At 39.4% G+C, this 13919-nt stretch overlaps 1 protein-coding gene across 1 annotated transcript; it reads left to right on the forward strand.

The window, feature by feature from the left end:
* Nucleotides 1-6974: 6974 nt before the first annotated feature.
* LOC106654865 (transcription factor HES-1-like) lies at nucleotides 6975-12930 on the forward strand. The gene is made up of 3 exons (XM_014374955.2): nucleotides 6975-7578; nucleotides 7901-7996; nucleotides 11100-12930. Exons 1-3 carry the CDS (start codon nucleotides 7486-7488, stop codon nucleotides 12213-12215), a joined length of 1305 nt encoding a protein of 434 aa, XP_014230441.1. The 5' UTR covers nucleotides 6975-7485; the 3' UTR covers nucleotides 12216-12930.
* The last annotated feature ends 989 nt before the right edge of the window (nucleotides 12931-13919 follow it).

Below are 13919 nucleotides of genomic sequence, written 5' to 3' on the forward strand. Positions count from 1 at the left end.
AGAGCAAAGAGAAGATGAGAGAGAGAAAGAGTTACGTGTTCTTTTGAAGAAAGGCTGAGCACCATCATCCTCGCACGAAGGTCTATACACGCGGCTTATTTTCGGTAATTAGGATGCAGCGAGCAATTAGAAAGCACAAAAATTTCTGCGGGCTACTCTTATATAGCGTATAATCTAATGTACATACCCTGGGAAGAAGCGGAGATATGATGCAGATACTCCGCAGATGAGGCTCGTCCTTCAATTTTTACCGTCATAAACAGAGAGAAAAAGAAAGCTAAGAGGAACTTTAAAAATTATCTCACGTTATCTGGACAAAAGGGCTCTTTGCGGATTTTTTTATTGATCTTAAAAAAATTTTGTACAAGAATGTTGGTGTCTTTCAAAAACTTTCTTCAGATACTTTTGTGTAGAAGTTACGTAGAATTTTACTTAAAGTAATATTATTATAAATGTTGTTGTAAACATTTCAAGTGAACAAAAAACTTTTGTACAAATCAGTCGAAAATTATGTATGCAATCTCGAAATTTCAATATGATCTTCTAACGATATAATACAGGTTGGCGTTAGACCGCCCGTGATTTTTTATGAGAGTAGATGACTGAAATCGATCGACACATCATAATAGATCTTCATAATATTCATCAAGACATTTACAAGACTGCCACACCAGATCGCAAGGTCATAACTCGCTCACCTAGAATACCGTGATTTCATTTAGATTTTCTCTCTCTTTCTCGCGTATGACTGAAATGTAAACAAAGGTATTTCCTTGAAAACTGTTGGATGGTTTTAGGTAAACCATTGTAAATTTGGAAAAAATTTCACACCTTTTTGGAGTCTAGTGCACTGATTTATCCCATCATCATTCAATATTTCATCTCTATTTTAAATCAGTAAATCTGTACATATTAATTATACTTCTTTTACTAAATCATCAAAACTCTCGAAATCAACTCAAATGAAAAAAGTTCCTAAGAAAATGCATTGTCATGCAGAGCAAACGGAACGTGACCAATTGAATTCAACTGTTTTCGATAAAATTCAAAATATCAATTAAAAAAAAATTAGTGAAATGAAAATATATTAAAATGATTTATTGGCAATTGCTATTCGTTATTCCGGCTTTTGGAAAAATCGAGCGACAGAGAAGACGTCGCCAACACGAACCAATCATGCGTGTGTCAGGCACGCGCAATTTTTATTGTGATATCCAGTCAAAGAAAGAATGGAAAAGAGAGAGAGAGACGAACAGGTCGCATAATAGCACACGAGTATCCCTTGGAGTTTCTATACAGTTTCGTTTTGTTTTCTCGAATCATACCCTGAATGCGAATTTTGCGCTTTAAGCGCTGCTGTTGGTGCTGCGAGCACAAGCTACACACAAGCTGCTGCTACTCTGCGTACACGCAAGAGGAAGAAGAACCTTGAAAAACGGCCAATGCTTTACATGCATATATAAGAAAGAGCAGCAGCAGCATCAGCGGCAGCTTACACCGTTCGATGGGGTTGCTGCGCAGAAATAACGTGGGAACTGCCGCCAGGTGATCTGCTCTTTTCTTTAACCTTTCTCTCTCTTTCTTTCTTTCTCTCTCTTTCTTTCCCCAGTGCGTACACCTATATATGTGCTCAGCGCGCAGACACTATGGTTATTCGCTCATAATATGCCCTCTCTTACTTGCAAGCTTCCGAACGCAAGCGCGCAAAAACAAGGGGGAGAAAAGATGCTATACGGCATGCCCGTACATACGCACACATGTGTGTGCGTACATGTATAGGTATACGTATCAGATGCGAGCAAAATCGAGGACCTCAAGATCGCCAAGGGTAGGTAAGCGCATTGACGGACTGTAACAAAAAAATCCACGTACGTATGTACGTATACGTGCGCACGTGTGAAAGTAGCCCTCGCGCGTCTTGCTCGAGTAAATAACACTATTTACGTGTGCATGCAGGGGCTATACATACGACGAGCTCGCGTATACTTACATACACCGCTGCTCGAGCGCAATTGCATCTCACGCGATGTCGCGCGCGCGCGACGCGATGCGCGCCAAAAAGCTTTTTATTCTGGCGTAAGTACGGCAGTGTGTAGCACGCGGCAGGCACGCTCGCGTTTTTCAGACTTGGAGGTTTAGAAAGTCCACGCTCCGCTTTATATATTTTTTTTTTGCACAAATGCGACGACGACACGAGATCAGAAAGACTCGAGACGTGCCTATTTATTCCGACCGCGCTCGATTTGTCATTTGAGTCAAAGAGATGAGAAAAGTTTTAAAAAATGATGAGCGATGTTGTCGAACGTATCTTCGAAGAAAGGAACAAAGTTTTATGAAATTGGTATTAAAATTTTCATCGGTGTGCCTGACGAGTCGAATAAATTAACACAAAAATCGAATGAATTTGCCAGATTGACTGGATATAATCTTCTTGCGGAGAAACGGAAGCAAATCGACACAACAGGCATACCGCTCAGCGGGCTCGCACTCCTGCGTGTCCTGTATTACATATAAGTGTATATAAATAAATTCCCAAAAGACTTATTCCTTCAAGACTATCCCACGATCTGAGGAGCAGGTGTATCTTATTCTAAAGTCTCGAGCACGAGGGCGTGGGTGCCTCAATATAACTATAATACGGAAGGCAAGTGCTTTCATACCTACTTCTTATTTTTTTTTCTTTCCCTTGATTCGGCCAACTAACTTTTCAAGAGTGGCGTTACGCGGTGCGGTACGGCGGTGCGCGAGTACGTTTCTTATCCATGAGAGATTTTTTTTCAAGAATATTTTCGCATTGATTTATACGTAGAAATTTGTTCGCGCTACTAGAAATGTCAATCTTGATCGGAAGGATTATTTTTTCGTCGTTTAAAATTTCCAGATGAAGCCTAATACATACGTGATTCGAGGATCGATAGAAAGGATTGATCAAAGGAAAAGAAAATTTTCAAAAAATAGATGAAAGTATACAGATTTTATTGCACTATTATGCACGAGATTTATTTAACCTTTTTTTAAATCAAATGCGATACCTCTTTTAAATAGAGACTGGTTACTAACAATTCAAATACAAATTTTACATGACAATAACTTCGCAAGAATAATTTTAAAATCACGGCAGCTTCGGGTGAAGCAGTAACGGAAACGTCGTTTATCGGTAATAATTGATCTACATTGAGAAAGTTTGGAAATTCTGTATGTCGTTTATGCTGCAATTGTAAAAACGAAAACAATGAGCGAGAACTAATGAGATGGTCAGCCACGATTATACCGCAACCCAGGGGTCTACCATAATTTATTCCTACAGATTAGAATGTGACATCATAGCGCTGATGACTTTTCAATCTTCTATTCATTCTCTAATGTGTAGAAGTATATGTGTGGCACGCAGCGTTGTCAGATGATGCTCCAACAATGCCTCTGAGCGCTACGATCGACTAACAAGTATATGCACGTACCCGTTCGCTAGCTTACATTACGAGATGAAGCGTGTTGCTACGCTCAGGCCTTTGACGCCACATGGCCCACTTGCGTGAATAAATTATCGAGCGTCATGAATTCGGAAAGTAATTGGCCGATAATCGCGAGCGTTCGACCACACATCTATGAGCCTATAATGGAGTCCACCGCTGCCGTGCACGAATTTTTATCGTCATAGAAGAGGTGTCAACATTTTTTTTTTTAATCACGTGCAGTCCTTATCGCGACACTCGTTAAACAAATAAGGAGAGAAAAATACGCAAGCCGCAGTCACGCGCGAATCAGCATCAAAAGTTCATTGCTTTTCACGTATACGTGCAGATTATGAGCGACTACGAAACACCTTTGTCAAAATTTCCGTCCGATGTTGTATATTTTTGGCTTTATATATTATATATTTCGGGTGTATATTGAAGCTGGTGCGCCGCGCCAGAGCTCCGTATCACGCGATGTATTACAACGTGTGCTTCATGATAAACATCAAATACGAGTGAGAGAGAGACTCTTTGACTCGTAGGCATACATTCGCTTGACTCGACGTCGTCGCATACTTTTTTTTTCTTGAATTATTATTGCTCTAACCCGTCGTTGAATTTTTTGCCGATTATTATCGCTGCAAATAGTTTTTTTTTTGCGCGGTAAAGACATATGTTTATAAGTATTTTTAAACGCGTACTTGCATCGCCATACTCGTTGAAGTTAAACAGAAAGGGTATTATATTGAAATACAGACCCAGGTGTCCCGTGCTTGTATTTTTATTTCATTAAAAGAAATCGCTATCAGATTCTTTATTACATACGCTCCATTAGCGCTAGAACTTTTTTTTCAGAGAAGTTGGAAAGAGAATTTTTTGCCATTCGAAACGCGCTAGGGTTGCTGAAGTGAGTAAATAGCGTAGCGCAGTGGCAAACTCGTATTGGCCGAATGAAAAAAAAAAGAAAAAAACAATTTACGATGCCAAATCCTGATTTGTCGCGAGTTTATTTTCATTGCTCGAGTTGACAAGTTTATCTGGAGTAATCTCCTCCGTAGAGAAATATCTTGATATTTTGGTCGCGACTACTGGTTCTGCGGTACTTGTTCGTTTCTTATTTCAGTGTTACATACGATAAACACGTGTACATCTCGATTGGATTATAGAAGTTAATAAAATTATGAATATGAACTAGCTTCGTCGCCTCAAAAAATGATGAATGATTTTTCATACATAGAATCATGATACGAGTTTTGAGCTGTATTATTCAGTTATGAGTTTTTATTAAAATTAATATTCATAAAGGCCCGGGCGGGCCACGAGTCTTGCGTGCCACAAATGCACGAGTAGAAAATATTTTGATTAATACATCTCCGCATGGAATACCGCTGCAGTGTCACACATATGCGTGGTTTCTTTAAAAGCATCCGGCAAACGCGATATCGCGTAAATATTAACATCTTCTTTTAATCAATATCCCGAGTTTTGACGAATTTACCATGAGTTTTCTAAATCCTTTTGTTCGGAACCACAGCGGTTCCACGACTCGTGCTAGGCCATTCGTCTGTGACCACACGCGTTTCAATCTGTAACACGCTTTATTCCAAGACTTGCGATATACTTTACCCCGCGTAGATACGGCGCAGAACTTTCAACTGTCACCCGTTGGTCAAGCCCGTGTCTGGCATGATGCCTTTTTCTTCACTTTTCCCGTGAAAAATAATAAAAAAGCGAAGAAAAAACATCGTGCCGTCTAATAATTCCGATTTCAAAGCTCGTCTCGGACGATCGTAAATTTTTTTATAGTTTTACTGCGTTCTATGATCGCTTATGTCCGACGCACGTATGGCAACTTCTCTCGCGCGCGACTGTTTGAACAGATTGAAGGCTTAGAAGAAGAGCTGAGATTTATTAGGTCCATCGAATTTGAAGAATGTCAATTCACTATTGTTTTCAAGCGTATGGCAGATGATGGCTAATAATTACTACTATGGCTTCTGTGTGTTTACAATCATATCTTTCGAAGATTCCGAGTACTTCAGAATTCATGATCGAAATCAGTTAAAATCAATTTCTTGAAATAGCTTTTAACTCTTTCGGCTCTAACGTCGATCATAGAAATTGAAAAGTATTTGTGCATCGCGCTCGACAAGTACACGCGTGCGGTCGTTACTATTAAAATTTAATTACGAGCACGCACTCGCTGGACTTCCTCATTGTTCGCTATATTTGCTTAGTAACTTTCTTAGTTTCCCGTTTTTCTACGTATCAACGAAATTGCATTGTCCAATGATGGCGCGGGTGAAGAATCGCCGAGCCGAGTTAAAATTTTTCGTACTTTCTCGATTATTCCATGGCTACCGGTATTAAAATTTTGTTTAATTTTAAACAAAATTGTTGAACTTGTAAATAAGCAGCTGCATGATAATCATGCTTGTTATCATTACAAGGGACAAAATCAAATGCAATTTTACGATCATTAAATGAAGAATTTCTGCGTGGGAGAACGTTAACCACTTTTTTCATTTTTATAATTCATTTTGCCTTGGTAAAGTGACTTGTTTCAGCCCATCATTACGTCATTCGTCAATTGTTTCAAGGGAGGAATCATTTTTATTCATAATTGTCTTGACTGTATTAAAAAAATCACTCAATCGATAAACTCTTCCCTCGCTACATTTGCTTCTTTAAATTCGTTTATTTTACTTCGTTAATTCAAGTCAATAATTTTTCATTGAGCAATAAAAAACGTCTTGCCGCACGCGTTCAGTTCACTCATACGTTTACTTTATCATTTCATTCGCTGCACGACATGTATGATGTTATTAGAAATAATATTTACTAATAAGGTATGGTAGCTGTATGTGACAAGCGCCAAAAACTCTTATCTGCGAGCAGAGAATTGGCAGATAAGAGCGCGAATATTGCCGCTGCGCAGTTGCGTCTGACATATCGTAGAGTGGCTCATTGATCAAGGAAGAAAGCGAAGGAGCGAAAGAGAAAAAGGACGAAGAAAAAAACAATGCCATAATGGTAATAAGAAAAATTAAGCAGATGTTCTTGAGCTGCTGCTGCTGCTGCATGAGAGCGAGCAAAGCCTGGGAGAGTTTTAAAAATGCTTCCTTGCCATTGGTCGCGCGTGCACGAGCATAGGCAGCGTATACTCACACACACACTCACACACACACATACTCATTCACGTATAGCTCCTTACACAACGTATAGGTCTTATGGGACATCGACACACAACAAAGTCTGAAAACACACGGCGTGAATTCCCACACATCAACAGGTCTTTCCTTTAGGGCCGGGTAGCAGCAGCCGCTCGGACCCCCTCCCTTTTTCTTTCCCTTCGTTTGGAGCTCTGTGTGCGCGTGTGTGTGCATACTCATACTACAGGAACGCGGCAATTGCCTGTTGTTGCAAGAGAGCTTCGCGTAGCTCGTGTAGTCCCCACCACCACCAGCACAGCACCACCTTGAGCAGTAGTCTGTGTCGCTATGCTGCTGCTACGCACTTGCCCCCACCCAGTGCCGTACGATACACACTGTTGGAATCATTGGGGGTCGGAGTAGTGGTGGCGACGACGGCGGCACATGCCGCTGCATCGGTATGATATTCTCATGAGTTCCTCGAGTCTCGATACGTCAAACAGTTATCCGTTGCACCCCGAGCGAGCCGAAGCTTCTCTCCTCGGGCTCCTGCAAAGTCTTACATACACATACTTGGTACCAAAGTTACTTTTGTTTATTATACCACTCGTGTGTGTAACTCGACGTCGAGCTTATCGTCAGTCACTATTTGTGTGTTTGTAATATACTCGCTACTTCAGCAAGCATATTCAGTGATATCCAACGATATTCTTCAAATCAGTTATCATATATATTATATGATATTGTGTGCAAAAGTGCAAAAGGAATTTTCGAGGCCAATTCGTAAAACGGTTGCATCGAAAATACAAACGAGTGCATATAATCTTGAAAGTTATCAAGATTTGATCAAGTTTTTTTGTGTTGTTATTGCCAATTAAATGGTTGATTACTACAGCTGCAAAATGTCGGGTAGCGACGAAGAATTCGAGCCTCAAATGCAGACAGGCATGACCAAAGCCGAATTGAGAAGGGTAAGCATTGAACTTCTTTTTTCTTCCTTATTGTCGTGCATGCAATTCAATTGTTACGCGATAAAAGTCGACGCGATCGCGAGTCGTTTAGAGTTCGTGCGTCGATCGGCATTAGCAAAATTGCACGTGCTGAGCTTGCACGTGACCTGCGCGCAAGTTTCGCGCTGCTTTGCTCGCGATATATGTATATTAACCGACGATATGCATCGCATGTGTCAATGTCTCAGACGTGTATTCGAGTTTATTCAGGTGTTTTGAAACACCCAAATATTTGTGGTTCACTGATTACTCAAAAATAACATGTTTCAATTTTTCATTGCAGAGTAATAAGCCGATTATGGAAAAAAGAAGACGAGCACGTATCAATCAGTGTCTCGACGAACTCAAGAGTCTTATACTAGAGGCCATGAAAAAAGACGTAAGTTAAAGCTCTTGTTTATGACTTATTCATGTAGCTTAGCAAGTTGTACCTCATTGTGCGAGAAATTCTAATCACATGCTGGCTTTTAAGAACGCGATTATTAGTTAACGCGCCATCAAATTACCAGCGAGTTAGCTCGAATCGCACTAGGGCTTCCTATTACACAATGTAGTTTTTTACGGTTGATAAAAACATAACCGGATGTTACCAGCCTCGTAACACGCAAAATTCAGTCATGTTTTATCAGTCGCACGTGTGCGCTCAACACTTTAAGCCTTCGAGCGAAATATACTTATTAATGAAGAATTTAAGGAATTCCCTCGATCAACCCGGGGTTTAAACAAAAAAAGCTCTTTGGCAACGCGATCGTCACGATCTTCCGCGCAATTCGCAAGTCGGTGCTGCGTACTCTCACGTACCGTGGGAGTCTCTCTCGGACGCCGCCGATCTTTCGCGCGCCAGCAGACAGCTGCTCCGCGTCGCGCATGTAAATACAATATTTTATGAAAACGACGTTTGTTTTTGGAAGCCGGAGCGGCTCGTGCCTCGACTTGGCGCGTGTGTCTGTGTGGAGTGCGAGGCGAGTTTAAAGACGCGACAGGTTTCGGCTTTTATACACATACACATATATATTACGAGCATTTTTAGATTTAAAATAGCGGCGCCGACGCGTGCGTGGGAAAGTCAGAGTAGAACCTCTCATCGGGGCGCGCGCGCGCGCGGCTTGGACACGGACGCAAGAGCGTTTGCCGCATCATTAATATGACCGCAAACTTTTACTTCGCTACGGAGCGCGGCCGCTGACTCATTTCAATTCAAGACGCGACCATAATAATGATCTTTCTTTCCTGAATTCGTCGAAAGCCCCGACTGATTTTTTTACGCAATTTACATTCGCAATGTCAACACGTATACAGGCTCGTTATCACTTTGGGCTCCGACCGTGTACATTTGATCGTTCTTCTGATTGATTCGCACGGGTATTGCTGGATTTGGTAAAATTTATCAGAAACCGATTTGCCAGAAATAATTTTACATATTAATATAAATCTAATCTCGCGTTTATATAAAGCGGATATAATATAGTACCTATCAGTAGCCGAGACGTATATACATATACATATATATATACTACACTTGCGACATCATCAGCGTCGTATAAATATCAATACATAGCAGGCAGCAGACGGGCACATGCAAGTGTTCGGTTCATTCAATCTGCGCGAAGCTCTTAAAGCTTCGTGTGTAGCTGTTTGTGTACAACGATACGTCTGTGTGCGCGTGTAACGCCTCCTTACTTCACATATAGGCTCTCTCGTGGGAACCTTAAAAATTATTAAAAAGAGCTCTCCGCATCGGATTGCATTGCAGCGTAGCGTACTCTAGCGCACGAGCGAGCGAGAGGGCTTCCTTCTATTCAGTCTTCGCCTCCTTGGCACTGCTTTTTATGTGTGCGTTGACCGTATCATTTTCGATGATCCACATCACTTTTACACACACACGCGCGTGCCTCTATTCATGCCACGCAAAGATCGCGTTCGTGTGTGCGCGCGCGCGCGTGTGTGTGTGTGCGCAAGCGAGTGTGTCGGAACGTGGGAGCGTAGCGTTTTTTGAGGTATATATTTAGACGGGAGAGAGAGAAGGGGACGTGCCGCTCGTTTTCTCCCCTCGTGCGCGCATGAGGGTAAATGCATCGTGTGTGTGTGTGTGTGGATAACAGGTGCTCCATTCGAGCTCGCCTCTCTCACTCTTCGAGGGTGTCTATTTACCGACTTAATTTTTCTTCCTTCCCACTTTGTTCGAATTAAGTATTTTTCTCGTATGGTCGAGACACCGAATAACAAGAAAGTTTGTAATATCGCTTATAGATTACGACTTTTCCTGTACAGATATTGAAGTAATTATATTTTCAGAGTCGTGATTCGAGCTTTTCAGCGACGATATTAATGAGACATTAATCCGTATTTAAAAACATGACTGATTACAATATATTTTGTAATTACGATCAAAAAATAACGACCCGGATATTTCTGGATCTTTTACACACATAGTAAATGTATATAAACCTGAATAAGCGTGTCTCGCCTGTATAATAGCGACTGTATTTGTTGCAGTTGGCTCGCAGCAGTGTTAAATGTGCTCCCACGCTTCATTGTCCATTACCCTGCTTGTCGACTCGTGTCAAACGGAATAGACTTATGTACTGTACAACATGAATACGCGTGTTTAAAAGAGTCGATGTGAATCTAAAAAGCCAATGTACTCGCGAAATAATGCTTCAAACAATCGATTTTAAAATGCATTCTAGCCTCTTTTGATGGGCTTTTTCGGAAAATTTATAAGTTCTAAATAAATATAATTTACTCGCAAAATAGCTACCAATTCTGAGATTGGATTTTTTCGGATGCCTCCAAACAAAAATTAAAACTCGGAAATAGTTACGATTATTATTACGATGAATATGTATAGACGTCTCGCTCTATTTACTCTTTCTACGATATTTCTATTCTCTTTCTTTTTTTTTTCATTTGCCACGCTTTGCAATAATAAGCGCGCTGACTGGTAACGAGTTCCCACGGAGTGGTACGCAAAGTCGACCGAGATAATATATTTCTGACCCTCGAAAAAAAGTTTTGACTTTTCGAAATGATCACGTACTTATAACACGCGATCGGTCGATGATTCTGTGGGCTCTTTGGCGGTCTTACCATATAAATAACTATATAGATACGAGAATAATGACTTACTGATGAAAGGTCTTGGTGCTATTCATCTTTTTTTTTATCTCGGCGCGCTTCTGTTTTCATTTTTATTCTGCTTCCTGGAGCTTATTTATCTTCCGAACTATTCATCAGCTTCAGATTTTTTTTCAACCCTAGCTTTCCAAGAAAGCCCAAATTCGGTAGCAAATAAAATATTATACGACCATTCGTAGAGTATAATCATGTATACCTTATAATCAATGTATGCTTGAGATTTAAACGATGTAGAATGCAGCCATGATTAGAATAACATCGTACAATAAAAAACAACAATTTTTCTAATTTTTCATTAAAAAATAAAACACAAAATCTTATAAATCTTTTTTTTTCAATTACAGCCAACAAGACACTCAAAATTAGAGAAGGCCGATATCTTGGAGATGACCGTGAAACATCTTCAGCAAATCCAACGTCAACAATTAACGACAGCGGTCGCCAGCGATCCTGCCGTACTCACCAAATTCCGTTCAGGTTTTTCTGAATGCGCCAACGAGGTCAACCGATACGTCAATCATTTGGAAAACGTTGACCCCACCGTGAAACAGCGCTTAGTCAGTCATCTCAACAACTGCATGACCAACCTTCAACAAGTCTCGCCCTACTACAACCACTACGTACCTTTTATGCAAGATCGCATATATTCCGACGTCAAAGTTGGATTCCCATCGGACGGGCAGAGCGGCGACGAGAACAACAACGGAAGTTCTCGCATTCAAATACCAAACAACGTTCAGCTGATTCCGAGTCGATTGCCAAACGGCGAACTCGCTCTCTTGGTACCTCCGTCGTCTGGTATCGCTGCTAATTTTCCCTTCTTCCCACCAGCCGCCGATGCCAATACTCGTCTAGGTCAACCTTCGGCTTTCACGGCGGTGCAGAGAACTCACAGTCCACTCTTGAGTCCGTCAACTTCGACATCCAGCTTCGAAGAGAATCATCATTCCGAATCACAGTATCCGACCTCGCTCTCGCCACAGATGCGCTTCAAAGTTCCCGAGAAAAGTCCGGCTTCGTCTTCGTCCAAGAGCCTTTCCTCGCCTGAAACACAAAAACCACAGATAAGCTCGAGCAGCGACAGAATCTCGCCGGTTATCGAACAATCGAAAGTCGAGCCCTCGAAGAGAGAGGCTGATATTGTTGAGTCAGGCTTCAATACAGTTCCACAAAGTTATCGTCAACCCCTGTCCGTTATTACTGATAAGTACAACAGAACGCTAGAATTGCCTAAAACTGGTCTGAAAAGACATCACTCGGATGGTTTGTTGACCGTGGCCGAAAAAAGACCTAGATATCACGAAGCGACAACATCAGCGGCTTCCATGGGTTCTCCAAGTTCACATAGTCCATCTCTTAAAATCAAAGAAGAATGTTCACAGGAGGTAGAAAGAATAACGCCAGTTGTGAGTTCCGAGAGCTCGCAATCAGCGAATAACGATATGTGGAGACCGTGGTAGATTGTTTTATGATAATTTAGCCAATTCGCTTGTTTTACCAAATGTAAATCGAACCTTAATCAGAATTATTCATTAAATATTGTTGATTCGTGTTTAATGTTCGATATTATTAAATTTATAAAAATGAATGTGTATCATATAAAGTGAAAAAAACCAAGTTATGAGATGTAAGACTTGTTTTCAATAAGTAGCGCGATAACTTTTTGTAAACTGCTGAAAAACTTCTTTTTTTGTATGAAATTTGTCCTTAGCTGTAATGTTGTGCCTTATAAGAGTGTAAATTTAAACTTACGGGTATGTTTTGTGTTGTTTATACTTTTAATGAAATGTGATTTTAAACGATGTCGTCAAAGCCTCAAACGAAATATTTTTACCAAAAATATACATCATAGTTTCATTAGAGTTACAAACATTTCTGCTAATAAATTAATTTCAATTGTATTTCAATTGTAATTTATTAGTAATAAATTAGAAGTTTGTTGTATGAATGTATTAATGTATAATGCGAGCTTTAAGAATATTTTCTATTATTCATCTATTGTGTAAATATGTATATATTTTGGTAATCAATTACGCGTTGTTTCCACACCAATATTTTACGTGGTAATTTGCTTTTGTAAAAGATCCGTTGTGGTCAGTATTGAAGATGCGTTCTAGTATTAAGATTTGTGATAATTACTTTCAAGTCATGAAAAATAAAACTGATGAACATAAATTAATATCAATTCAACTATTTTTTTCATTTATTCCACAACTCTTTTGTGAATGTCTATAGATATAAAAATCCTAAAAAAAAAACAGCATTTCATTTTCAAACAATACCACGACATGTATTATCATGAAAGAGTTTCCAAGTAAAAATCAATGAAAGCTCTAAAGCTGATTCGCCCGAGTGTTAACATTTGTTTTTAAAATTGTAACAAACACTCAATGGAATTATCTTAGTATGGATTAATGTTTTTATCCCTTTCAAAAATGTTTCATTACTGGATAAAAATGTGAAGTTAGTTACTTGCTCGATAAATCGGCATGGTATCATTCTGGCACGTAGTAGTCGTGTATTTTCATTTAAAAGGAAAATGTGTGTAATAATTACTTAAATGAAAAATTGAATTACAACTATCTATATTCCATTTAAAATTATCACACTCAAAAATAAATGCAGAACTATTCTGAATGACATCTTGATGGTAAATTGTTTCATGACCCAACTAAAACAACATAAATAATTAAAAATATGTATTTTATTTTAGTTTTTATGAACGTATTAAAATGCTCGTAATGCTATAATAAATGATTTATAAAAAATTTTGCAACAATCAAATAATTAATATCGGTCGGTAACACTTACCGACTGTCAAAAGTTTCCGCTTCACCATCGCTTTATTAGCGCCATCTAAAAGCTAGCGTTGGAATCTTAATATTCCAGTATGTGAAACTTTGATTGGTAGATGGCAGTGCTATTTTGTTATTTAGGTAAGATTTTTTATATCATTGACCGATAGTTTATAACTTTTATTTCCAATTTTTTTTAATAGTTTACATTACTTGATCATCTTTACTCTCCTTAGGATGCATATTGATACTTTGTCTCTTTTTTCTTTAATATTCTTTACTTGATTTTTTTAAATTTCATGAACCATAAAGAGTTTTGGTTTTGTACATTGTTTTCGTTTGCGTAACAGTGTTGTTAATATGTTTTCG

Source organism: Trichogramma pretiosum, unplaced genomic scaffold (assembly GCF_000599845.2).
Source record: "Trichogramma pretiosum strain Unisexual culture from Peru unplaced genomic scaffold, Tpre_2.0 scaffold1, whole genome shotgun sequence".
NCBI lineage: Eukaryota > Metazoa > Arthropoda > Insecta > Hymenoptera > Trichogrammatidae > Trichogramma > Trichogramma pretiosum.

What these genes read in the sequence shown, in the direction of transcription:
- LOC106654865 (XM_014374955.2), top strand. Translation starts at nt 7,486, where the DNA reads ATGGTTGATTACTACAGCTGCAAAATGTCGGGTAGCGACGAAGAATTC. An exon ending in CCAAAGCCGAATTGAGAAGG is followed by an intron (nt 7,579 to 7,900) that starts GTAAGCATTGAA and finishes TTTTCATTGCAG; the next exon opens with AGTAATAAGCCGATTATGGA. An exon ending in TAGAGGCCATGAAAAAAGAC is followed by an intron (nt 7,997 to 11,099) that starts GTAAGTTAAAGC and finishes TTTCAATTACAG; the next exon opens with CCAACAAGACACTCAAAATT.